A 26,487-nucleotide genomic window follows, 5' to 3' on the forward strand; every position below is an offset into this window, starting at 1 on the left:
ACTCCGGCGCAGGCGCAGCGGGGGATCTGCGCAGGCGCTTCCGCTCGGCTTTTCGCTTTCTCCTTCCGCCCGGTTCAAGCAGTGCCGCCGCCTCCTCCGCCTCCGCCTCCGCCGTTCTCATCATGTTCTTGACGCGCTCCGAGTATGACAGGTGAGCCCCCGAAGCCCACGACTCCCCCTCTGAGCTGAGCAGGACTCCTGCAGCTGCCTTGCGGGGAGGGGGAGGGGGAGCAGACAGCCGGACACGGCCTCTTTGTAGCGCTTGGACCTCAGGGCCGCGTCATGCATGGGTGTGACGTCACATGCATGGGTGTGACGTCATGCTCAGAGGCCCTCCAATGTGGCTCAGCTTGGGTCCTAAAATCTGGTAACCCTGGGTAGGTGGCTCAATCTGGCCTTTTTCTGGAGCCATAGGGTAACTTAGCGGGGAATACTGTGTCTTCAGTTCCTAGGGACAGGCAGCTTCCCTGTGTCTCACTTTTGAAGATGTGATAGTGAAACACCCCCCCCCCCCCCCCCCAGTTTAGAGTAGTGGTCTCAAACTTGCTGGCCCACCAGGTACTATTTTGAGGCCCTCCGTATGTTTATCATAATCACAAAAGTAAAATAAAACAGTTTCTTGATCATATGTCTCTTTAGCTATAAATGACAATATTATTATTAGAACTTTTCCAAAAGGAAAGATAAAACTATAAAGAGTTTTACCAAATGCAAAATTGTCATTTCTTTAATAAGACATTAACTATTTTTGTCTGAGGCCCTCCAAGTACCTACAAATCCAAAATGTGCCCTGCAAAGGGTTTGAGTTTGAGGGAACAGTAACCCACACTCTTACTCTAGTCTAGGTGAGAGTATTGCATTTATAGACTGTGCTTCTGTGGAGGCCAAAGTAGAGTGGTGAGAGCTGCTGCTGCTGCTGCCTCAGCACCCTGAGGTAACAGCTTCAAGCCCAGTGCAGCTCCTTGTGACCCCGGGCAACTCAACACTCCATGTCCCAGGTAAATTAGTTAGATTATGAGCCCACAGGGACAGATAGGGAGAACTACCTGAATGTAAACTGCTTAGGCTATAGGTGATGTATAAATACTAAAATAAAATAATAAATATTATATAGAGATACTTTCTAGATCACTCTCAGTTAATGCCCTCTTCTTCCTTGTAATACTCTATTTCACCAATGGCTTTGTCCTTTTCCCCCCAACATAAAGTGACTCAGCTAAACCTGGCCTCTGAGCCTGACACATTTGGGGTACGGAAGGGAACTTGTTCCTGAAAGGGAGAAGGGAGTGGAGGGATTTTTAGAGGGTGCCCTGTAGGGACAAGAGAGAGAAATGAAATGGCTTTGCTTGCTTTTGACAAGGTAATGGCAAGTTTGAGCATTAAAGTGCTGAGGTCTTGGTGGTGGGTTGCTTTTACCTCAGGCCATTCATTGAACATCTGTAAACGTGTAGAGGGAAGAGAAGATTTATTAGAAAAAGCCATAGAATCAGGAAGCAACAAAACGTCTTTAAGGTATTTCCATAGAATAGTAGGTTGAGTTCAAAATTGTTAATTCTTAGCCTGAAGGACATTCTCTATAATCCTGTTTTGTATATGCAATAAGAAATTATCCTTAACAAAATATGTAGCAGGAGCTTGAGGTTCCAGTCAACAGCCAATTAACTAAAACATTTGCTCCAAAATACTCTGCAAAGAAAAGTCTGTCATTTAATGATACTTCTATAGAGGGAGAAACAGGATTTTGTAAATACAGTACCAATTCCTAGTTTGAGCTTCCTTTTGAGCTTGGGAACAAATGGCTCAAACATACCGAGTCTTCCTTTCTGTTCATTCTTCAACTGCTGTAGTTTGTTTTTTTATTGCAGGGGTGTAAACACTTTTTCTCCAGAAGGAAGATTGTTCCAGGTGGAATATGCCATTGAAGCTATAAAGGTATGGTACCTAACAATAACTGTGTGCCCTGTAAAGCTTTGCGTGTGGGAGGGAGTCACATTATAATCTCACCTTATTCAGTCTTGAAAGTGAAAGCAGAGATTCAGTGCAACTGACTTAGTTCAAAATAGTGCTGGAGTCTGCCTAAGAAAGATCCACTGTGTCTGCTACTTTTTTCCTAAAAAAAATTGTTTATTAAATTTGTAAGCAAAAAGACAACTGAGAACCCAATGGAAAATACAAAAGGCAAATACAACCGTAAGTCATGAAATCTCTCATAGACACGTACAAACATAGCTATGAACAAAAATCATCCCGCAAAATAAGGAACCATGAACAATGCTAGTGCCCCCCCCCCCCAGACCAGAACAACCCATCACCCTACCCACCTCCCAATCGATGCCCCCACCCCAGCTCCCCTCCCTCCTAACCCAATTCTATGTCTGCTAATTTTAACTGAGGATGAAAACTAGACCTGGCTGATTCTGCTTCTGTTGTCAGACTGCTTATATTTGCTGGCAAATTAGTAATGAATATCTGTAAAGGGCAGTGTTTTTCTTTTTGACAGTGGCAAATATGTGTGCTGGTGACTTTGACAGTTCAATTCCAAGAAAGTAGTCAGAAACCAGAAGGCAACAGGGGAAAATGGGAAATGGAGTTCACTCTGAGGATTAGAGCATAACCAATGGTGTACTGCAGGGATTGGTCCTTGGTCTGGTTCTAGTTAATAATAATAATAATAATTTTATTTCTTATTTACCGCTATACCATAAGTTCAAAGCGGTTTACAACAAGAATCGTGCAGTGAGAGAATGCAGTGATTACAGCGAGAGACATATGTTAAGGGATGGAAAGTGTAGAAGAGACAACAAAAAGCACCAAGGACCATGCAGATGGGGAAAATCAAATCATTTTTATTGTTGGACCTGACATGGGCTGTTTTGGCAAAGAATGCCTGCTTCAGGGATCCGTTGGAATAGTCTTAACAGTGAAGACTGGAAATATCCAATTGAGGAAGCCGGAAACAGTGCTACATTATCAGATACAGCCAAAGTAAAATGCATAGATGCCTCTAGGTATTGCACATAACCATTGTGAATTGGTTTGGTGCCAGTATCGGCATTTATCTAGCCTCTGAGGTTGTCAGGTGAAGTCTTCCTAGGCAGCCCGTTTGGATAGAATTCATTTTCTTAGAGGGGCCCCTCTGTGTCATTCTTGTCTGGTGTGGAGTTTAAATGTTTTTCTCATAATCTAGGAGGTCCTCTTTTTGAGCCTCTGAGAAGAACAGTATTGAAGGACTTTGCTCTTAAAATGTGTTAGTTTGTTTTTTCCCTGGCCATTTCTTCAGCAAGAAGAATTTCATTTACAAGCATTATCTTGTAGAAATTAGGGTTTTCTCTGTTTTACAAAAGTGGGAGTATCCATGAGATCAGGTCCTTCTTTACTCCTCTTGTGGAGACGCATTTCAATAGCCACATTTGCTGGACATTCATTAGGGGATTCTTAAGTATTTTGAAGTTTGATAGGCTGGCTGTTCATTTTGGAGGTCCCAGAAAGGGTAAAACAGCCTTGAAGACTCTTGTTGGCTCAAAAGAAATAATTTCTTCAGCTAACATGCTTAAGGGAAAACCGTGATACTTTTGACAGCACCTTTTCATCAGAGCAGTTGCAACATCTTGTGCAGTCGCATGCAGTGATTCCGATGAATATTTCTAAAGTGCTAACATGGTTGTCCCGTCACACTTTTGCCAAATGTAGAGGACCAGAGACATTATTTGGGCATCCACCTTAAGGACTATCTTGTCTGGTAAGGACAAGGAAAGAGAAATGATTTATCTCTTAATTGGTAAAATAAGTTAATAAAATTATTTTTCAAAGAGTGCACTTTATTCTCATGTTTGCAACCTTCACTTTCTTTTTGAGCAGTAGCTTCCACCTGCTCTTTTTAATTTCTAGTTTTCTTTATTTTATTATTCCTTAGGGATTTCCACCAGTAACAGCAGGGGTCAGCAAGTACTTCAACACGAAGAAATAAAACAAGAAATGCATTTCCTTTTCTGTTGAACACAATACAAAGACATAGCTAACATATTTCAGTCAATAAATTCCTTTTTTTACCTTTGTTCTCTAGAGATTTATTTTTCCATCAGGTCGGTTCGTTTCTTTTTTTCTGCTTTCCTGTCTTTTGCATGTCTTCCTCTTTCTTCTCCACCCCCATGTGCAACATGTCTTCCTCTTTCTCACCTCACTGTTCACCCTCTCTCTCTCTCTCATATTCCTTCCCTTGCTGCAAAGGGAGTGGAAAAAGAGAGAGGAGGGAGGATCCAGGGCACAACTCTCCCTCTCTCATCCCCTGGTTCCTGTACAGCATCTTTTGCCCCTCCCTACTAGCCAACATTTCTCCTCTCCAACATCATGCTACATCTGTTCCTCCCTTTCCTCCACTACCATGTTCAACATTCCTATTTCTTATATCCCTTTCCATCTGTCCCATCCAATACACTTCTTCCTCCGTATTCGCTGTGATAGGGGATTAACAGAACCAGAAATACAGAAAACCCACAAATAACTTTTTCATATGTTATTTGTTGTTTTCTATTAAAAACCATTGTGAATATAGTAAAACCTTGAATAACATGGTGGGAGACCTGGTCTGTTCCTGAAGGAGAGGCAAAATATGGTGAAGAAAGTGCAGGGAATCAGTGATTTTCTCTGTAAATGCTTGGAATCAGCGATTTCTCTATGCAAGCTGATATAATTTTGGGGGGAGGAGCCAGCAAGTTAAAAACCGTGAATAATCGAAAGTGCGAATGCTGAAATCGCGAATACGGAGGGAGAAGTGTATTTCTCCCTCCAACCTTCCTCTCCACCACTATCATGTCCAACATTTTCAGCCAGTCAGAACCTTAAGCCCCTCCCACTGCATACAAAGTTATTCAGAGTAGTGAGGACGCAGAAGGATTGCGAAGACCTGCAATGTGACATAAACACGCTCGAGAAATGGGCTGCGACATGGCAAATGAGGTTTAACGTGGATAAGTGTAAGGTGATGCATGTCGGTAAGAAAAATCTTATACACGAATACAGGATGTCTTGGAGAGACCCCCCCCCAGGAAAGAAACTTGGGAGTACTAGTTGACAAGTCAATGAAGCTGTCTGTGCAATGTGCGGCGGCGAAAAGGGTGAACAGAATGCTAGGAATGATTAAGGGGATCAGTACCAGGCCATGGTACACCCCCACCTGGAATACTGCGTCTAGCACTAGTCACCGTACATGAAGAAGGACATGGTACTACTCGAGAGGGTCCAGAGAAGAGTGACTAAAATGGTTAAGGGACTGGAGGAGTTGCCATACAGTGAGAGATTAGATAAACTGTGCCTCTTCTCCTTTGAAAAGAGGAGACTGAGAGGGGACATGATCGAAACACTCAAGATAATGACGGGAATAGACTTAGTAGATAAAGACAGGTTGTTCACCCTCTCCAAGGTAGAGAGAATGATAGGGCACTCTCTAAAGTTAAAAGGGGATAGATTCCGTACAAACGTAAGGAAGTTCTTCTTCACCCAGAGAGTGGTAGAAAACTGGAATGCACTTCCGGAAGCTGTTATAGGGGAAAACATCCTCCAGGGATTCAAGACAAAGTTAGACTTGTTCCTGCTGAATCAGAATGTACACAGGTAACGCTAGACTCAGGGCACTGGTCTTTGACCTAAGGTCCGCCGCATGAGCGGACTGCTAGGCACAATGGACCATTGCTCTGACCTAGCAATGGCAGTTCTTATCCCAAGATGCATTGGGAGGGGAAAGACCCATCATTCTGAGTAGGTGGCTGTATAGGCAGGAGAGCTTCCCTCCTGCCAATTTGTAATCGGAAGGTACAGGGATGTTGGGGGGGGGGGAATGGGTGTAGAGCTTGGCGACTCTCTTTGGAGGTGTAGTGGAGGGGATTGGTGGGTGTGAGGGAAGGAGAAAGGAATTTTGGTTCTCCCTGCTTGTTCAGCTGATCCTGACGGGGGAACCCCGATCATCTTAGCCAACAGGCATTCTCAAAACTGGCTTAGCTGATCAGCCGATGGCAAGCTGTTTCCTTCTTATCTTTTCTGGGATATTCCCCCAATGGCTATTACATGGTTGACATCATTATTAAACCATTTTCTTGGCAATGGTCATTTCTCGTTGAGTATGGACAGTATAATTTGGATGCCTGTATTGAAAAATGCTGATTTGGATCCTTCGATGCCTTCTCATTATTATCCAATTGCGAATATACCTTTGTTGACAAAAATGATGGAATCAATTGTTTCTAGTCAACTCTCCATTTACCTGGATAAATTTTCCATCTTATTGCTATTCCAACATGGGTTTAGACCAAACTTTAGAACAGAAACCCTTTTACTGTCATTAACATCAAAGATTCAAAATTTACAGGTGCAAAACAAATGCGCTGTGTTGCTGCAATTTGATTTGATTTGTCAGCTGCGTTTGATGTTGTTCATCATGATATTCTTCTTCTGATGTTATCAGATATAGGTTTAAACCAAGTAGTTTTGGATTGGTTCAGTAAATTTCTATCGCTGCAATCTTACGAGGTTTATTTAGAGGGCGAGATTTCATCTTCATGTAAACCTGGTTGCCGTAGGGTTGCCCTTTGTAACCAGTCTTATTTAACATCTACATGACTTCTTTGAAAAATTTTTGTCTCACATCTGTAGAAACTATATTTACTTATGCAGATGATATTTTTATTATAGTGGAAGTTAATCCTGACTTTAGTAATTTAGTCTTTGGTATAGATTGCTGTATTTCCAAACTTCAGACATGGGCACTGTCTATTCAAATGAAATTGAATGCTGCCAAAACTAAATTGCTTTGGATTGGACCTAGATTGGAGAAACTTCCTGCTGTTATCACGTTGAAAACAGGCATTTCATTACATATGGATTTCTCCTCCAGAATTCTGGACTCATCCTTCACATTCCATGATCAGATAAACTCGCTGGCAAAAAAGTGTTGTTTTTTTTAGTCTACGTATGCTGAAGAAAGTTAGATCACTGTTCGACCAAGAACACTACTTAGTCCAGTCTATTATGCTTGCCCAGTTGGATTACTGTAATTCTGTTTATGCGGGTATCGAGGAGGACAGTCTAAAATGACTGCAGTTGATACAGATTACAGTGGCGAAACTAATTTTTGGGAAGAGAAAGTACGACCATGTCTCTCCCTTGTTCAGAAAGCTTCACAGGCTTCCGGTTCGTTTCAAGATTCAGTTTAAGTGTGCATGTATTGTTTTCAAGTCTCTTTATGGAATTTTTGACCCTTTTGTTCCTTTACATTGGAATACTTCTAGATCTTGCCACTCAAGAATTATACAGAAATATAAACTATCATTCCCTTCTATTAAGGGAATTAAATCTGTTGGGAAGCTCAGCCTATCTCTTGTGTTTAAATTGGTAGAAACTTGGAATAAACTCCCTGACTGTTAGATTGATAATCACCTACAACAATTCCGTAAAGTTCTAAAAACATAATTATTTTCACAGTATCTTAATAACTTATCTTCTGAATTGACGAACTTAGTGTTTTAACACCTTCTTCTCATGTTCACATTATATGTTACCAGATTTTAACTATTTGTGAACTGAGTCAAGCTCTACCACGAGATGACCCGGTATATAAACCGAAGATTAGACAGACTAGGACACTTGGGGTCACCAGATGATAAGGAAGGCTGCGGACCTTATCATAAACAAACTGACCTCGTGACAACCCAATTGCTGTTATAAAATAGGTTTATTAGCAATAAACAAAAGGCAGCTCACATGAAACAACAAAGTACAGCACATTGGGCCAATGGGTTACATACAGAGCTTCCTGCTACAGTTATAAATCCATCCCAAAGTTATATCAGTCAGTATGCTACTTGTATACTTTAGTTCAGTAGCCTAGGGTACCACCTAGTTACAGATTACATACTCACTTTCCATTGATTTGTCACATGCATCATTTCTATTGGATATATGGTCTATACACGTATCATGGAGCCATATTGAAACTTGTTGTCACCTGGTGTCAAAACTGACCTTTCTATTTCCCTGACACTGCATTCTTAATACTAAGGCAATAATTTCTGAGGACAGGCCTTCTCTGTCCTGAGCTTGATTATAGTTCTGATAATTCTTTGGTAGGACATTTTATCCTGTACTATTGCTTGAGTTTATCCAATGACGTCACAGTCAGCAGATCTCTGCCAGTTACTAGAGCAAAGGTGAATCCCTCATAGAGCATATTGTCTCCTGCTGACAGGCAGAAATATGATTGTCCAGAAGCTTGAATTCATAAGCACAATGTCTCTTTTGGAAGTATAACATTTTTGGGGGGTCTTCACCTACATTTTCATGCATGTCTTATTCCTGATTCTTCCTCATTACCACATCCGAAAAACTTGTCTTTATGCGTTTTTCATGTTGATGTCTTTATATTTGGGAATGTCAAAAAAAGATAGATGTACTAAGGGTTAAAATTTATTTAAAAAAAAAAAGAAGATAGATGAATGGACATTTTTTACTACTGTCTTTCTCAAAAGGTCCAAACTCTGACTTAGATGTCCTATCAAAAATGCCCCTCCACATTGCTGGGTTACTATGCACTTTTATGTTGTTTTTTACACTGTGTTATGATGAATCATTTTGTCTGAAGGGTATTTAATAGAGGAAGAAATCTTCTCGGGTGACCTGTTTCCCTAGTGGTAAACCCTTCACAGCATTACTTTTAATGTGCTTTTCCTGCTGCCATCTTGGGATTCCCACATGCTCCCGTAGACATTGTGCAGGGCGTCACACTGTTACTCCTCTAAAAGTAATATAATGTGAGTTAGACTAGGTATCTACTCTGTGTGATGACATCAGAAAAGAGATCTTATACATTTAGGGGGGAGGGGAACCAATCAAATTAGGCTAAATGAAAACTAGCAAAATAAATTCAATTCCTGTATTCTTGAAAAAGTTGGATTTGGTGTTGGGTTAAGAAAAAACTTACTGGCTTCTAAACAGAAGTATACCACTCCTCGTTATACCTGTATCTATTTCTAAGGTTGGGTTTCAGCATAAAACAGTGATGCATTTTAAGGAGGTGAAGAGTGGAATAGAGACGAGTTGTATCTCAACGTAACTCACGCTGAGCTATTTGGTGAGGGGTGTGTATCAAATACTGGCAATAAAGTATAGTTGGGTTGTGTGATGCTTTTGGTTTCTGGGCTGCTCCTTTAGGTGTTGTGTCTTATTTATAGCTTGGTTCTACGGCGATCGGCATTCAGACTTCAGAAGGTGTATGTTTGGCAGTGGAGAAGAGGATCACCTCCCCGCTCATGGAGCCTAGCAGCATTGAGAAGATCGTCGAAATAGATTCTCACATAGGTAAGGGCCGACCTTGCTCATCTCTTCTGCCTGTGGTGAGGGTTAAATCTGCCATCAGCTCATCACTGATCTGAGTACAGGCAGCAGATGGGGGAAGTGTGTGCTGTTTCTGGAGCACTGCAGTCCTGTTTGATCTCAGATTGAATGCATGTTCCCAAATTTAGATCTGGGATGGCACAGAGCTTTAGAAATGTGGAGGCTTGATAACCAGCCAACTACTTCTGGCTGGAGGTAGCTGTCTGAAGCCCTCCTGCAGAAGGACATGGCAGGGAGCTGCCCAAATGCATCCATCGTCTTCCTCATACCCCTGAAAACATGTAAATGGGTCTCGAACCTTAAACTGGTTTGACTTCTTTTCATCCATCCCTAAGGTTTGGTGTGAACACTGGAAAATTGAAATAATGGATTCTATATATTTGACATGTCCATTTAACAGTAAAACCGTGACCAGCTAAAAAACAAAACTTTCGGTGACATTTGTTGGACAATGATTAACTTTGGGTACTTCACTGCTACCCTTTCTCAGTCTGATTCTGCCTTTCTCTTCCTTTTCATTTTGGATGCATCACTTAACCTTCTGTTTCTTCACATACATGCCTTCTGGGGACTGGAAAATACCGACTGTACTTGAACGTAACTTGCCACGAGCTAAATCCCAAATCCCCTGCCTTCCTCTTTCATGTTGTAATTTGGCAGTGCTGCTTAAATGCCGATCAGCACCAGAGCTGCTTAAGATAGATGGTACCACAGTGCCCTCTTCCTCACAGTTGGCATAAGAAAGGGGCTGACTTGGGAGTCTCTAGTTTGTGATGTGAACATAGCATTACTGTTGCTTTCTTGTTCCAGGTTGTGCTATGAGTGGATTAATTGCTGATGCAAAAACCTTAATCGACAAAGCAAGAGTTGAAACACAGGTACAGATCCTTTACATTTCAAGTTTTGCTAATGTTGGCAGCTGTACGGAAGGGGGATTTGTGAATAGGGTAACACTGCTGCTGAGATGGTTCCATAGTAGGTAGGAGAATGCCTTTTCCCAGCAAGATGCAGGCGTACTGAGTGGTGAACCCCTCTAGATGAACCTGGGTGTAAAACTTTTAATTGGTCTTCCTGAATGTGCCCAGGTATTCCAGTGTTTTTCTGTGATCTGATATGAGGTGGCTCATTTCTCGCTACAGAGAAAATAAACAATTAAATTCTCACCAATACTTCTTCAAAATGTCAAGAAACAACAAAGAGCAGCAAAACCAGGTGACTAGCCTCAATCTCTGATCCCTGGGATCCAGCACCAGTACCAACAAGGACCAAAAATGTAACTCTTACCGTGCAAGGCAAGCTTTGGGGTGTAAAGCACCGGCATGCCCCCCCCCCCCATAACAAGCACACTTTGCTCTGAGGTAATGAGCCAACATGAAGTTTCATTTCACCGTTGCCAGTTTTTGTTGGATCTCATGGGAACAAGTGAAGCGCTTCTGTATCTGCTGTGGCAAAATCACGCACGTGCAACAGCACTTCTTCTCATGCCGCCTAGCTCTAGGCAAAACATAGGGATAAACAAACTGAGGTGCAGACTTCATTGAAATGTGGCCAGTGAGAGAGTAAAAAACATAAAAAGACATTTAGAGTAGAGAATGACGTGGGAGCAGGGAGCAGCAGTGAACTGCATTAAATCTGTGACAACGGAAAAATTGGCGGGTGCATCAGTGCGAAAACTTGTTACCACCTGTGGGAGCGATAAAAAGCTTTGTTCCCTCAGTTACAAGTAAGAGTACCTGTTTACCTCTTACCTCCAGTGATGGGGTTTGTTTTTATCAAAGGAGCATCATCAGTTTTGCAAACAAAAAGACTAATATGATACACCGATCCCCAATCCCAACAATAAAAAGAAACTGGACACAGCCAGCTCAGGGCCCTGAACTCTCATGAGCCCTGAGAAGCAAGAACCCAACCCCCTCCCCCCAAATCCCTTTTTTGCATCAAGAAAAAAACCCGTATTAATTGATGACATGGAGCAATAAGAACAATAAACACAAGTACTGCCAGGCAGGCAGCCACAGAACACCAACAAGAGCCGAGCCATCAACATGTGTATTACAAGCACGAGCATTCCCCATCCCCCATCCCTCAGTATTGTGATGTAGGTAAACATAAAAGTATAATGCAAACGTGCAATCCCCTCCCAACTTCCAGTGATGTTGGTGCTGGGCTGTACTGGAATGGCCTGGCCTTGTCCTCTTTTCCTCCCTCCACTACTTCCTCCCCTTGATTCCTTCTGTAAGACAAAACCCAACTGATTGCTGCCATCGCCACACACACACATTAAATCCCCTGTGGCAACAAGCCATTTTGTGGGGTTTTGTTGTGGTGGCGACGGCGAGAGAAGAAGGAGGCAGCAACAGCTAAACTGTGGTTAGAGCGAGTGGGAGGACTGCAGTGGCAGTGAGGACAAAGAGAAGGCAAACAAGGAAGGAACTGGAATGAGGCGGCAGGAAGGGAGCAGGAGCCAAGTGAGTGGGTAACGGTGGAGGCAAGCAGGTGGACAGAGACAAAGCAGGAGCTGACACATTTCAAGTTTTATTCTCTTTTTTTAATATTTTTTTAAACACAAAATCCTAGGATCCACTTTCTCTTTTGCTTGCTTGCTTCTCCCCCCTTCCCCAGCCACATTGAGTTGGAGGGAGAGGAAGAAGTAGGCAAGCTTTAATTTAAAAATGCCGCCTCCTTAATTTAAAAAAATCAAAGCAACAAACCAATCTAAGGCCCACTTTCTATTCTGTTTGCTGCCTCCTCCCCTCCCTTCTGCCACGTTGGGTTAGGGGGAGAGAGAGAAGCAGGCAAGCAGAAGAAGAGAAAGTGGGTCCTGCAGTAGACTCATTAAGGCACATTTCCAGCATCATAAGAACATAAGAATTGCCACTGCTGAGTCAGACCAGTGGTCCATCATGCCCAGCAGTCTGCTCACGCGGCAGCGCTCTGGTCTAAGACCAGCACCCTAACTGAGACTAGCCTTACAAGCGCACATTCTTGTTCAGCAGAAACTTGTCTAACTTTGTCTTGAATCCTTGGAGGGTGTTTTCCCCTACCTTGGAAAGGGTGAACAACCTGTCCTTATCTACTAAGTCTATCTCCTTCAGTACCTTGAATGTTTCAATCATGTCCCTTCTCAATCTTCTCTGTTCGAGGAAGAAGAGGCCCAGTTTCTAAGTCTATCTCCTTCAGTACCTTGAATGTTTCAATCATGTCCCTTCTCAATCTTCTCTGTTCGAGGAAGAAGAGGCCCAGTTTCTCTAATCTTTCGCTGTACGGCAGCTCCTCCAGCCCCTTAATCTAATCTAATCCTTAGGTTTGTTTACCGCATCATCTCCACGTTCGTAGAGCTCGGCGCGGTTTACAGTAGAAGAAATAGGAAGGAACTACAACAGAGGGTTAGAAGTAGAAGTGTGAAGAAAATTTAGAGGACTGGGATGCCAAGATATAAGAATTTTCTTGATTCCAAAGTTGGAGAGAGACTTACATTTTTGAGAAAAGCCAGGTTTTCAGATGTTTGCGGAAAACTTGGAGAGAGTTCAAGTTCCGAAGAGGGGAGGTAAGGTTGTTCCAGAGCTCAGTGATTTTGAAGTGTGATCTTTATTTTTTCTGCCTAAATGCATCACTTTGCATTTTTCCACATTAAACTTCATCTGCCATTTGTCTGCCCACTTCTCCAATTGATTTAAGTCACTCTGGAGTTCTACGCTGTCCTGTGATCTGATTGCCCGGCATAGCTTTGTGTCGTCTGCGAACTTGATGATTTCACTGAATATTTCTTCTTCTAGGTCATTTATGAAAATATTAAATAAGATAAGATGGGTCCAAGCACCGAGCCCTGGGGTACACCGCTAGTCACTTTTCCATTCTGAGAACTTTCCATTTATGCCCATTCTCTGTTTTCTGTTCTCCAGCCATTTGCCTATCCATCTTAGTACATCTCCCCCTATTCCATGGCCTTGTAGTTTCCTGAGAAGTCTTACATGTGGAACCTTGTCGAACGCTTTCTGAAAGTCCAAGTATACAATATCCACCGGTTCTCCACTATCAATTTGTCTGTTCACTGTCTCAAAAAATTGGAGTAGGTTCATCAAACATGATTTCCCTTTCCTGAACCCATGTTGACTTGCTCCCATCAGGTCGTGTGTGTCTAGATGCCAGACTATGCTATCTTTGATCAGCGCCTCAACCATTTTTCCAGGGACAGACGTGAGGGTCACAGATCTGTAGTTGCCTGGCACTCCTCTCGATCCTTTCTTAAATATCGGCGTAACGTTCGCTATCCTCCAGTCATCAGGTATCTGTCCTGTTTTGATTGATAGGTTGGCGAGTTTTTGCAATAGTTCTCCGATTTCAAATTTCAGTTCTTTTAGGACTCTTGGATTGAGTCGGAGGTCTGTAGACTACACCCATATAGATAGAAGTTCCAACAATGAACCAAAAGCTCCCTTCAGACCGGCATTGCCTCAGGATTTTTTTTTCTGTCAGAACAGATTCCACTGGCTCTCTAAGCCATGTGCCTTGCCAGTATCAGTGGCAAGGCATACAGCTGAGAAACTCTAGAAGAATTTTGAGGAGGTAGAGGAAATGGGGGGAGGGACTCAACTCATGACTAGCCGTGTGACACCCCTAAGATAGGACAAACCCCCGAAAGGGTCCCCCAAGCTCAGTCCAGCACAAACAGGGACAAGAAGGCCACTAAACTTCCAACAGGCCTATGCTAACCAAGGGAAGACTGGCACAGCTTACCACACCTGCTGAGACTGAGAACAGGCTGGTTAGACTAGGGAGACGCACAGCTATTAATATTGCAGCCAAAGTTTTGTCTCGGTCTCCTCCTACTGGTCATGGTGAGTATTACCCATCAGTGATAAAGAAGGGAATCACGAACAGATCGGAGGTTATCATGCCGCTGTACCAGGCCAAGGTGCGTCCCCACCTGGAGTACCGCATCCAGCACCGGCCACCGCACATGAAGAAGGACACGGTACTAGTCGAAAAGGTCCAGAGAAGAGCGACTAAATGGTTAAAGTGCTGGAAGAGTTGCCGTACAGTGGAGATTGGAGAAACTGGGCCTTTTCTCCCTTAAAAAGAGGCGACAGAGGGGACACGATCGACACATTCAAGATACTGAAGGGAATAGACCCAGTAGATAAAGACAGATTGTTCACATTCTCCAAGGTAGGGAAAATGAGAGGGCACTCCCTAAAGCTGAGAGGGGACAGATTCCGTACAAACGTAAGGAAGTTCTTCTTCACCCAGAAAGCGGTAGACAACTGGAACGCTCCTCCGGAGTCTGCCATAGGGGAAAACACCCTCCAGGGATTCAAGACAAAGTTGGACAAGTTCCTGCTAAACTAGAATGTACACAGGTGAGGCTGGACTCATTTAGAGCACTGGTCTTTGACCTAAAGGCCGTAGCGTCAGCTTAACCATCTTAGTCGCTCTTCTCTGGACCCTTTTGAGTAGTACCGTGTCCTTCTTCATGTACGGCGACCAGTGCTGGACGCAGTACTCCAGGTGAGGGCGTGCCATGGCCCGGTACAGCGGCATGATAACCTTCTCTGATCTGTTCGTGATCCCCATCTTAATCATTCCTAGCATTCTGTTCGCCTTTTTTGCTGCCGCCGCACATTGTGTGGACGGCTTCATCGACTTGTCGATCAGAACTCCTAAGTCCCTTTCCTGGGAGGTCTCTCCATGTACCGCCCCGGACATCCTGTATTCGTGCATGAGATTTTTGTTACCGACATGCATCACTTTACACTTATCCACATTGAACCTCATCTGCCATGTCGATGCCCATTCCTCGAGCTTGATTATGTCACGTTGCAGATCTTCGCAATCCCCCTGTGTCTTTACTACTGTGAATAACTTCGTATCATCCGCAAATTTAATCACCTCGCTGGTCGTACCTATGTCCAGATCATTTCTAAAGATGTTAAAGAGCACGGGTCCAAGCACCGAGCTCTGTTCATCCACTCCACAGTTTAGATCCTCTTCTACACCCATGTCTGAAAGACAGTCCAATGACCTTCCCAGAAGAAGTAAAAACATAGGCAACTGAACCAAAACTTGATAGAAATAGAAGGCTCTATTTGTCCCTTTTTATACTTTCATAAAAAGATTTAAATATAAAATCATAAGCTTGCGGGGACGGAGATGGAGCCTGTGCAGATGGGATGGTGATGGGAATAAACTTTGTCCAATGTCGTTCTCTAATCTAGATGTATAAACAAGACTGCAAAGCAGTAAGCCAGGATTTCCACAGAAAGGCGGTATATTGAATGTATTACCCCCTACAACCTTGGAGCTACAGAAGAAATGTCACAAATCTCTGCATGACCACTGTCGTGGATATCTTGCAAGGCTGCAACTTGGCTTTCCATCAACATGTGTAGACATTCTTTCCAGAACAGATGCAGATTTGGGGTAAACATTGCTTCACAGCCTAAAAAAGGAAGACCAGTTGTCCCCTAGGAGCAGCTCTGCAGTTCTGTTACAGCTATGATATAATCCTCAGTTTTAACATTGCCATTGAGTGTCCCTGCAAAAAAGGGTGGCCTTGCTTTGATAATGACTGACAGGGGGTGAGTCACTTGTCTAGTGTGGCCAAGAAAGGTTTGTCTGAACTGGAGGAGAGCTCTACACTGTTGCTGCAGAGAACCCCAGTTCTGCTGCTTCTGAAAGCGTGTGTGCTTTGTTGTTTTTCCAGAATCATTGGTTCACATATAATGAAACAATGACGGTGGAGAGTGTGACCCAGGCTGTCTCTAACTTGGCCTTGCAGTTTGGGGAGGAGGATGCTGATCCTGGAGCCATGGTGAGTATCTGTCAATTTGGAGAACAGACTGGGAGTTTCACTTAGGAGATAAAGAGAAAATGGTGTTCGGAAAAAGGATTTAGGAGGGGGGATTGAGGAGAAAGATGAGATTTGGAGGTGCAGGAGAATGACACAAGCTTATGTCTTTCTGGTTTTCTTTCTGTGGATTTATTGACCACCTTTTTGAAGAAATTCACCTAAGGTGATGTACAGTAAGGATAAATTGATTATAGGCAACAGATAATAAAAATATTCAAACAGTATATACTATGACAGAGTATGCTGCTTTTTGGATTATTACCCTCCTATCTGGTATCGTACTTGAAATTGTTTTATTCGATAAAATGAACCAGAAATTCAGGTATGTTTATCTTCCTTACCCCAAGGGTCTGCCGTTACAAGACTTTTTTGGACAGGACATTGGAGTATCAGGCAGGGGAGGTGAACTCCTGGATGGGCCCATTGATTGCTCAAGCTAACTTTACATTGAGGAAATTATTAAAAACTTACTTGTTTGATAAACAAGAATGCTGATTTTTCAATATTTACAATGGTGTTTTTACTTTTTAATCTTTTCTAACCTATGTTTTTTATTGATAGTAATGTATTGAAATTGTATTTTAGCTAATACTGTTGTAGGTAGTAGTATATTTTTGAAATTGTATGTTCTGCTGAAATGTTTCAGTTTCTTCTGTTGTGAATCGCCTGGAACTGCTGGTGGGCGGTATACAAGAAAATAAATTATTATTATTAATAAAATACAAAATAAAACCTATTAATAGACAATGTAGGGTATAAGCAGAGGTGGAACATAGAGACAGATAAGGCATGAGTAAATAATAGGAATTAGAAAGTAAAGGCACATATTGAAGTCGGAAAAGGAGCAGGAAAACGATCTCCCTAGGGTGGGATCAGCAAGTCCTGCAAACAGTGTTAGTTCTTGTATGTGTAACTAGCTGGTTAGTTACTTCTTCCTGTTTTACCTTGCATTAGGTCAGCCCTGCATAACATACGGCATGCGGCCCGATACGGCTTTCACTCCCTGATCTGGCATCTTCCACCTCCTCTCAAACCAAAACCCAACCCAATCCAACCTCATCTCCAACCCCCTCCCGACTCAGCATCTCCCCTCTTTCCCATCAAACCCAAACTGAACACCCCTGCTCCTTCATCTGGCATCTCTCTGTAAAAATCAACCCCCTCTGGACTCTGCATATCCCCCACCCCGTCAAACCTAACTCCCTTTCCTCCATTCTGGCAGCTCCCCAACCTAACCTAAATCCAACTCCAACTCCCCCTCTCGATCTGGTATCTTTTCCGTTGTCCCTCCCTTCACCCTGGGTCCTATCTTGTCTATGAGGTCATTGGCAGCAATTTGCACAGGTTGCCAGGAACCAGCCCTGAAGTTTTCCAGCAGCTACGTTTCTCTCCCTCTGCTGCAACTTCCTGTTTCCGGCAGGGCAGGACGCAGCACATGGAAAGAAGTTGCAGCAGAGAGAGCGGGATGTTGGAGAAGCAAAGTTTTGGGTGTTATCAGAAACTTCAGAGAAGCAGGTAGGATGCAGAGATGGAGCGTTTGAGAATGAGGGAGAGAAGTTGGGCTGCGGACGAGGAGACTGGGGAGAATGGAAGAAAGGAAGAGATGCCAGGCCCTGGGGAGGGGGAAGACAGAGAGAGTGAGAGAGACAGAAAGACAAAGGGGAGGCAGAATAGATGGCAGAAATTGGACTTGGGGGTGTCTAGAAAGAAGAGAGAGAGACTGCAGAGGTGGAAAGATTCTGGACCAAGGAGGGAGGGAGGAAAAAAGGAGAGAGAGGGGCAGAGAAAGACCTGGAAGAAAGGAGAACAAATGCTGGACATGGGGGGTGGAGGTTGTAAGCAGAAGAAAGACAGAGAGAGAGGCCTAGACCAAAAGGAAAAGACAGGAGGCAGATGCTGGACTATGGGAGGTGCAGACAGAGGGGGAGAGACCCTGAGGAAGAACAGAGAGATAGAAGATCATAACAGAGGAGGGAAAGAGAGGGAAACCTGGAACAAAGGTGGTAGTAAGTACAAAGGAGAACTGACACCGGATCTGGGGAGGGTGTAAGCAGAGGGACCCAAAGAGGCTGGGGTTGGATTGTGAAAGAAATGTTGGATGCACAGTCAGAAGGAAGTCCAACCAGAAACTAGATAAATCACTAGACAATAAAGGTAGGAAAAATGATTTTATTTTAAATTTAGTGATTGAAATGTGTCAGTTTTGAGAATTTATATCTGCTGTGCGTATATATGAAAAATTGAAAGGAAAAAATTGCATTACAATTAGTAAAGGGGGCGGGATCTGGGGCAGAGCTTGGGTGGGTTTAGGATGGAGCTTGGGAGGTTTGTGGTTGGGGTTACTTAGCTTGAAGTAGTTGAGAAGCACTGCTGTAGGCAATCAGCCGGCGCCAATGCCTCTCCTCTCCCACCCTCTTCCCTGCTGGCACCCCCTACTGGTGTCTCAGGGCCTGTCTGGAAGGCCTCTGCGCATGCATAGATGTCGATGTGATGATGTCGTCACAGCAACGTCCGCGCACGTCCGGGTGCCTCATGCCATGGCTACTACTTGTGGCCCTTGCTACATTTCCTGACTTCATTGTGGCCTCGGATCATTTTTAGTTGTGCAGGCCTGCATTAGGTAAAGCCTTTTTGGGGAGTGCATTCCACCATATGGGGGCTATTCCATTGCGTGATGCCCTTTGGAGAGGCGTGAAGAGGGGCGATCCTGTTCAAGAGCTCTGGCCCATTTTCTTTAAGGGTTTTGGAGGGATGTGAATGAATGGGAGCAGGTGGAGGGGGCTGTAAAGCAGGACTGATTGCTTTCTTCTACTTTTCTTAGAGTCGACCTTTTGGTGTAGCGCTGCTGTTTGGAGGAACAGATGAGAAAGGGCCCCAACTGTAAGTCAGTTTTTTCTTTCTTGCGGCTTCTTTTAACTTTTTGTTTTGTTTTCAATGGGAGGGTTGGAATTAAACGTCAATCCCTATTGGATCTCCTCGTGAGCAATAGCGAAGGGAAAAACTGTGGTGGAAGCACTATTTTGAAATGAGCAATGTAAAGTCTAGAGTCAGGCTTGGAGGTTCGCTGGCACTGCAAGTGACAGCTGCCTTCCTGATGGCCCTGGATCTTCTTGCTATGATCTTGTCCTGCATGGAGTTAATTAATTTTGTTTGGTATTTGACAGCTTCCACATGGACCCTTCAGGAACTTTTGTGCAGTGTGATGCCCGAGCTATTGGTTCTGCCTCCGAGGGGGCTCAGAGCTCTCTGCAAGAAGTTTATCACAAGGTAACGGCCAGTTGAATCTCTTTGGAGCTTTGATGCTGTGAAGGACATTCCTAATATGCAGAGAGATTTCACCGGCATTATTTTTCTTACGTGCCTTTCCAGCTCTAGCCTTAACATGTGTTGTGACAAGAAGTTAAGTATGTTTCTGGGGCAGAACCTATTGATGTGTTAGAATTCTAGATAATTCTTACACACCTTCATATACAAGACTCCACATCCAGGAGAATCAGAAATGTCAGTCATATCTGTGTCATCTTGGAAACTCGTGAAACTGGCAGACATGGGAGGAGAATATGGTCAGCATCAACTGCATGAACATTGCTTTGGGAAATGCTGCTTTTTTAGACATTCCTTGGGAGATAGCATTGAAAGCATTCAGATAGCAAGTGACTAATATATAGAGTAGTTCTAGCAGCTGCTTGTAGATGTCACTGCAGATGGGTGTTCCCCCCCCCCTTTGCCATCACTGTCTCTCTCCATCTCCTCCCTGACCCCCTACAGCATAACTGGTGCCAGGCAGGCATGTCACACTGTGCTGCTGCTTCTCCCACTTTCCATGGCTCATTAGCTTTCCACCACAGAGTAAGCTCGTGCACCTCAGGAAAAGTACCAGCCTGCTTAGTGTAGAGAGAGATGAACAAGGAAAAGGGAAAACAGAAGGAAGAGAGATCAGGAGTACACAGGAGCACTGGCAATGAGACCCCATTGGGAATGTGTGTGTGTATAAGGAGACAGAGCTTGGGGAAAATAGGTTCCCGACATAATCAGCTAGGACACAGAGCTTCGTCTCTCTCTGCCCCTATCATCATCATCATAATAATAATAATTTATTCTTATATAGCGTCAAAGCCATGATAGTTTGAGGCGATTTACAACAAGATATGCTGGACAATTGGCAAAGTGGTCACCATACAAAGTCATCGAATACAAGCTTACAGAATGGAAGAAGTGAAAAACTATAAAATTCTTAGGTTACAAATCGATTGAACAAATTTGTTTTTAATTGATTTGTAACCTAAGAATTTTATAGTTTTTCACGTCTTCCATTCTGTAAGCTTGTATTCGATGACTTTGTATGGTGACCACTTCGCTGATTGTCCAACACATCTTGTTGTAAACTGTCTCGAACTATCATGGCTTTGGCGGTATATAAGAATAAATTATTATTATTATTATCATAGCCCTGGGCTCCTCATTCTGCAGGTTCTTAAGCTGACTTGGAAGATGGGAGCTGGGAGGGAAGAGAGGTGAAAAGGAGTGAGCTAAATTAAAATAAATGGAGAGCTGAGACAGAATGCTCCAAGACTGAGAGCTCAGCTCTAATACTTGAAAATCATAGTTCCCTGTCGTCAGCAGCAGACGAATCCAGGCGCATGGCTTAAGTCCACCCACCAGCAGGTGGAGATAGAGGATACCAAAGCTGGAAGGTTTATGCCTGTCTCTTCCTTCGGCCTTTGCTTCCTGCTTTTCTTTTACAGAGACTTCATTCTGGTGTTTTGGCTGACATTGCTCACGAGAGAACAGTACGGAGAAAGCCTTGACCTGAAAGCTCTGTGAAGGCTTGGATAGAGCGATACTGGAAATTATTGTATTGTATTGGTTGTTCGCCTTATACAAAGCAAATCACAGGTTAACACACATAGTAAATTTCAACATACAAAACATACAAACAGCAAATATATAAATCAAATCATAAAATACAAATCATAAAAAATTGTTTTATATAGCAAGACCCAAAATCTGCACACTGTGCCATACCATCACTCCTGGAGGCCACTAAACAAAGCATACAATAAAATTTACATTAGTCATCACCGTACCTTTATACAATAAGTTAAGAACCAAATTTTCTCCAAGACACTAACAGTAAAACCTCCACCCCTCTTTTTACCACTACACTGCCAACCCCATGCATGCTCAGCTGGACAACATTCATTCACAATCACCATATCAGTATCTCCCAATCAAGACTCGGTCACTCCAAGATAATGGATCACAGCTTTGGTGTCCTTTGTCTCCACCTGCTGGTGGGTGGACTTAAGCCATGCGTCTGGATTCATCTGCTATGACTAAGGGAACGAAAATGATCAGGTAAGGCATAATTTTACTTTCGGGAGTCAGTAAATGCACCATTGTACATCACTAGATTTAATAGTACATACATGAGAATATAGTAACAAAAATTGGTACCAGATGCCTATGCCCCTTGAAGCCCCCTGCTGTCTGGAGTTGCAGTGAGTGCTCAGGGGAGGGTATCTCTGAAGCATAGATCTGTGTCTAAAATTGTCCTCTGGGGGGATGGCGGGGATAAGTCAGGCGAAGGAAAATGAATTTTCAGAGATTATGCATATATCTACAGATTTGACCTGTAGAAATAGGTGTGTAGTTCCAGGGCACCTGGTAAGTGAATTTCAAAAGAGAGAGAGTACCCCGTACACCTTGCTTTGGGGTGGTTTAGTGAAAATCATGTCCCTTACAGATAGGCTGGGTACTGTTTTTATCCATTTGGTTGTAAGAAGGTGCATTTGGCCTGTAAAAGTTTTTTGATAGAACCTTGGCCTATCAAGCAGGTAAAGTCCAAGCTTGGTTAGATGATATGATTCAACAAACTGCATTCTATTGCACTTTTAGGAAATTAGTAAGACCTATTTGTTCAAGAAATTTGTTACCTGATTAGTGACTACATCATAGTATTCACACTATAATCGTATAAAACTGTATATTGTACTGCTGCTTCTCATGTTTTATATTTTATCACTGAATCAGTCTTATTTTGTGAACCGCCTAGAACTCTTTGGGTGTTGGCGGTATAGAAAAATAAAGTTGTTGTTATGATTATTATTATACATTTGCTTTGTGCTGTTTATATTCCAGTCAATGACACTAAAGGACGCTATCAAGTCCTCACTTACCATCCTGAAGCAAGTGATGGAGGAGAAGCTTAATGCTACCAACATTGAGGTACTGTGGCTGCTCCCTCCCCCATTTCCTGTCCTCGCTCTTTTCCCTTCTACTCTCTGAGGATTGTGGAGATAACGTCTGAGGTTTTCATTTTTGGGTGTCTCTAGACATTAGAGGGGTGGGTGGAGGTAGAAAGCAAGAAGTGTTCATGGATATAGGACTGGCCTGATCTCCCCACAAAGTCAGCTCACACATGGTCCCTGCTCGGGAGAAACACTCATTTATAAGCCTCTTCCCTGAAATCTGCAGAGACTCCACTACAAGTTATTTTTGTCAGAGGAAACTATTTTGGGTATTGGAAAGCATGTTACCAGCTGGTTAAGGGAGGAAAAGATCCTCCGAGGCAGGAGATCAGTCATCGTAGAAGGTACAGCTGACATGTCTGCCACTTCATTCTGGACACAGGCCACCCAAGGAGCAAAGCACTTTTGCTGCTTTTCTGTGCATCTCTTGCTCTTTGAATGATCTGCTCTTTCCAAATGCCTGCTCTGTAAACCCTTCTTCCTCAGCATTCCTCCAGGCTAGTTCAGATGAACAGATTATGTATTCCTCTCTGCAGATGGAGGCAGAGAAATTCTAGCTTCAAAGTGAACCTATAAGTAACCTAGGTAGACAGTATTTTTTCAATCTCAGCAGATGGCTTGTGCGAATAGTCTGATGGTAGATTTGGGGGACTGTGGTCTTTTCCCTTTTAGTTTAGAAGTCTTCCTAGAAGTTGTGCCAAAAAAAACCAAACATTGGGGGGGAGGTCTTTCTCCTTGGCTCCATTAGTGCTGGTGATGGTTTCCAGGGTCTCCTGGTTCTAATCTTGGGGGTGCCACACCTGAAGTGTCCAGGTCCACCCCCCTCCCCGTGTTGGTTCAGAGGAGTTGGTCTGTGTCTTGGTTCCCTTCCGAACTTCTGGTTAAGGACTTTTGAGTGCAGTTTAGTAGTTTAAAAAAAAGGTAGAAAATTCAGCACTTCAGCTTCTCCCCCACCAGTAAAGTTGGACTGGAGTTGTTGGCCTAGGTGCTGCTGCTCCTTTGTGATTCAGAGGTTTATAGAGAGAGAGTCTTATGTCTGTCATGACATGGCTTCGTTGGACAGTCTGTGCCATTGTTGTGTACATAGCAAGTTCTGCATTGAAGTTACTGGAGGTGTATGTAAGTTTTGTGTTGGGATATTTGGAGGAGCCTTCTGGGTCTGTGACAGTTGCATCTTTGGGTTCTACAGCAGCTGATAAAAGTAAGGTGGACAGTGTGGGGCTGGCTTCCGAGGGGGTAGCAGGGCTGTTTTCGGCAGGAACCACTACTGTATTGTCTTCCCTTTGTGCAGTGAGGCACCTCCATAGCTGGAGCCATTTCACTTTCAGTCACCAATTCTTCCTTGACAGGCCTCTTCTGGGGAGATGAGGCTTCCCCCAAATTTTGTGCGTTTGTGAGGCTCCTCTATGGGAGGAGTTGGGGGAGCATCAAGCAGCAGAATCTGGAGTTGAGGATCTGGCCAATGTGGTTTTTGATTCTGAGAACCTCCACTCCCAAGGTAATTCTGTGGTCCGGATATTCCACTGGAAGCACCCCTGTCTCAACAAGAGCCTCATACACTGAGCGTGGTACATTGGCAGCACAAGTAGTCTTTGGCCTATATTTTGAGGAGGCTGAATCCAGCCAGGGAGGTTCAGATGCTGGATCCTCTCATGGAAGGGGCCAGAAGTCCCCTTTTTTCCTTCACAGGGCAGTAGATGGTCTCATTTCTATGGAATGGGCAAGTTTATGGTGTGTAACAGGTGCCAGAGGAAGCTAAGGAGAAGCTGAAGTTGCCTCAGGTGGATGCCCTAATTACAGCTGTTATGAAGAAAACTACTCTACTGATGGAATAGGGCAGAATGGAGGCTTTTCTCAAGCAAGCCTTTCATGTTTTGGCCCTGGGTTTGCAGGCAGCCTTCTGCAGTGTTATGTAGCAAATCATATGTTGGATGCCCCCTCTGGTCCTTTTCTATAGGCTTTGAAGGTTTGCAAGATTGACATGGGTTCAGCCTTTCTGGCAGATTCCTCTTATTCTCTGCATTCTTTAGGTGGGGACCATTATAGTAACATAGTAACATACATAGTAACATAGTAGATGACGGCAGATAAAGACCCGAATGGTCCATCCAGTCTGCCCAACCTGATTCAATTTAAATTTTTTTTTTTTTCTTCTTAGCTATTATTACTTGGATGTTCAGGCAAAGCAGGTTACATTACATTAGTGACTTTTATTCCGCCATTACCTTGCGGTTCAAGGCGGATTACATAAGAGGTTATCTTGACATTTCCAGAATTGTTACAGAGTTTAGCGGGTTACTTTGGGGGATTGAAATGCTTCCTGCGGTGTTAGTTTGTCTTAATGGATTTCTTGAATAGCAGGGTTTTTATTTCTTTTTTGAAAGTTTTGTAGTCTGGTGTCATGATCAGTAGATTGAAGAGTTGGTGGTCTAGTTTCGCTGCTTGTGTGGCTTCTTTTGCAGGCCTGGTATTGTCCCTGAGATTAGGGGTCCCTCCCTCCTGAAGTCACTGCTTTGGTACTTCCTGCTCATCTGAACTGGTCTGGAGGAATGTTGAGGAAGGAGAAATTAGATCTTATTTACTAATTTTCTTTCCTTTAGTTCCTCCAGACCAATTGAGTCCACCCTGTAGTTTAGTGTGAGACATTTGTGTATAAAGCAACAATATACAGATTTTCAAGAATTGAGAATGAGAAGAGGTGGTAATTTAAGCTTTCTGTTCCCAGTTTTTGGTAGCTTGTTGATTAAAGAAAACAAACACTGTATATATTTTCTGTTGATGTTTGTAATATTTCTGGTTGTCTTTTTTTTGTGTGTGGGCTCTAGGAAGACTCCCTTTGGTTTTATCAAGCTTTATTGTGGCAATACTGACCGGGGAAGCTATATAGGTGACTTATAGACTCGCTTTGAGTATAGTGTTGTCTGAATCTTCTGCTGCTAGTAGAAGTGCATAACCTACTCATCTGAAGGAACTAAAGGAAAGAAAATTAGCAGGTAAGATCTAATTTCTCCTTTCTCTGCACCTGTCTCTGTTTTAAAGACACTATTTCGCTTGTTCTTCTCAGTAACAAAACTGTTCTTAAACTTCTTTTGGTTTCCTTGCAGCTTGCTACTGTAGAACCAGGGAAATTATTTCACATGTTTTCCAAGGAGGAGCTGGAGGAAGTCATTAAAGATATTTGAGAATCCTCTACCACCCCAGGATGTTCTACACACTGTACCATATCAAGAAGATGCTTTGTTTCAGGTTGTGATCTCTTTAAGTCTGGCAGAGAAATAGTACTTATAAGGCAGGTTTTTTTCATAGTTTCTGTACATAAATTCAACCTTAAGAGATAATAAAAAATAAATTTTTATTACACATTTGATGATTTTTTTGCACTCAAGATTCTCTTTTATAAAATAATGAAGGGGATACTGGGTGTGATTGTACCAGAAGGCACTAATGCTTTGAATGCGTTAGCTGTGCTTTGAATGCATTAGCTGTGCATGGTTGGCAGAGTAGACACCATAGCACAGCACACTTGCCTTTTGTAATATGACTTATAGTGATAAATGTGGATTGTTTCTGCAAGACGAGGGAGGTGCATTAGAGAAAATGCCTGTACAGGTCATTGGTAAGGCCCCACTTGGAGTATTGTGTTCAGTTTTGGAGACCGTATCTGGCGAAGGACGTAAGAAGATTTGAAGCGGTCCAGAGGAGGGCGACGAAAATGATAGGAGGTTTGCGCCAGAAGACGTATGAGGAGAGAGTGGAAGCCCTGAATATGTATACCCTAGAGGAAAGGAGAGACAGGGGAGATATGATTCAGACATTCAAATACTTGAAGGGTATTAATGTAGAACAAAATCTTTTCCAGAGAAAGGAAAATGGTAAAACCAGAAGACATAATTTGAGGTTGAGGGGTGGTAGATTCAAAGGCAATGTTGAAATTCTACTTTATGGAGAGGGTGGTGGATGCCTGGAATGTGCTCCCCAAGAGAGGTGGTGGAGAGGAAAACGGTG

The 26,487-nt window shown here is 43.2% G+C and overlaps 1 protein-coding gene across 1 annotated transcript; it reads left to right on the plus strand.

The window, feature by feature from the left end:
- PSMA5 (proteasome 20S subunit alpha 5) lies at nt 1–25,849 on the plus strand. The gene is made up of 9 exons (XM_033918628.1): nt 1–151; nt 1,866–1,932; nt 9,219–9,345; nt 10,192–10,259; nt 16,085–16,192; nt 19,053–19,111; nt 19,396–19,498; nt 22,373–22,459; nt 25,587–25,849. Exons 1-9 carry the CDS (start codon nt 123–125, stop codon nt 25,662–25,664), a joined length of 726 nt encoding a protein of 241 aa, XP_033774519.1. The 5' UTR covers nt 1–122; the 3' UTR covers nt 25,665–25,849.
- Nucleotides 25,850–26,487: the final 638 nt, after the last annotated feature.

Source organism: Geotrypetes seraphini, chromosome 13 (assembly GCF_902459505.1).
Source record: "Geotrypetes seraphini chromosome 13, aGeoSer1.1, whole genome shotgun sequence".
In the NCBI taxonomy this organism is placed as follows: domain Eukaryota; kingdom Metazoa; phylum Chordata; class Amphibia; order Gymnophiona; family Dermophiidae; genus Geotrypetes; species Geotrypetes seraphini.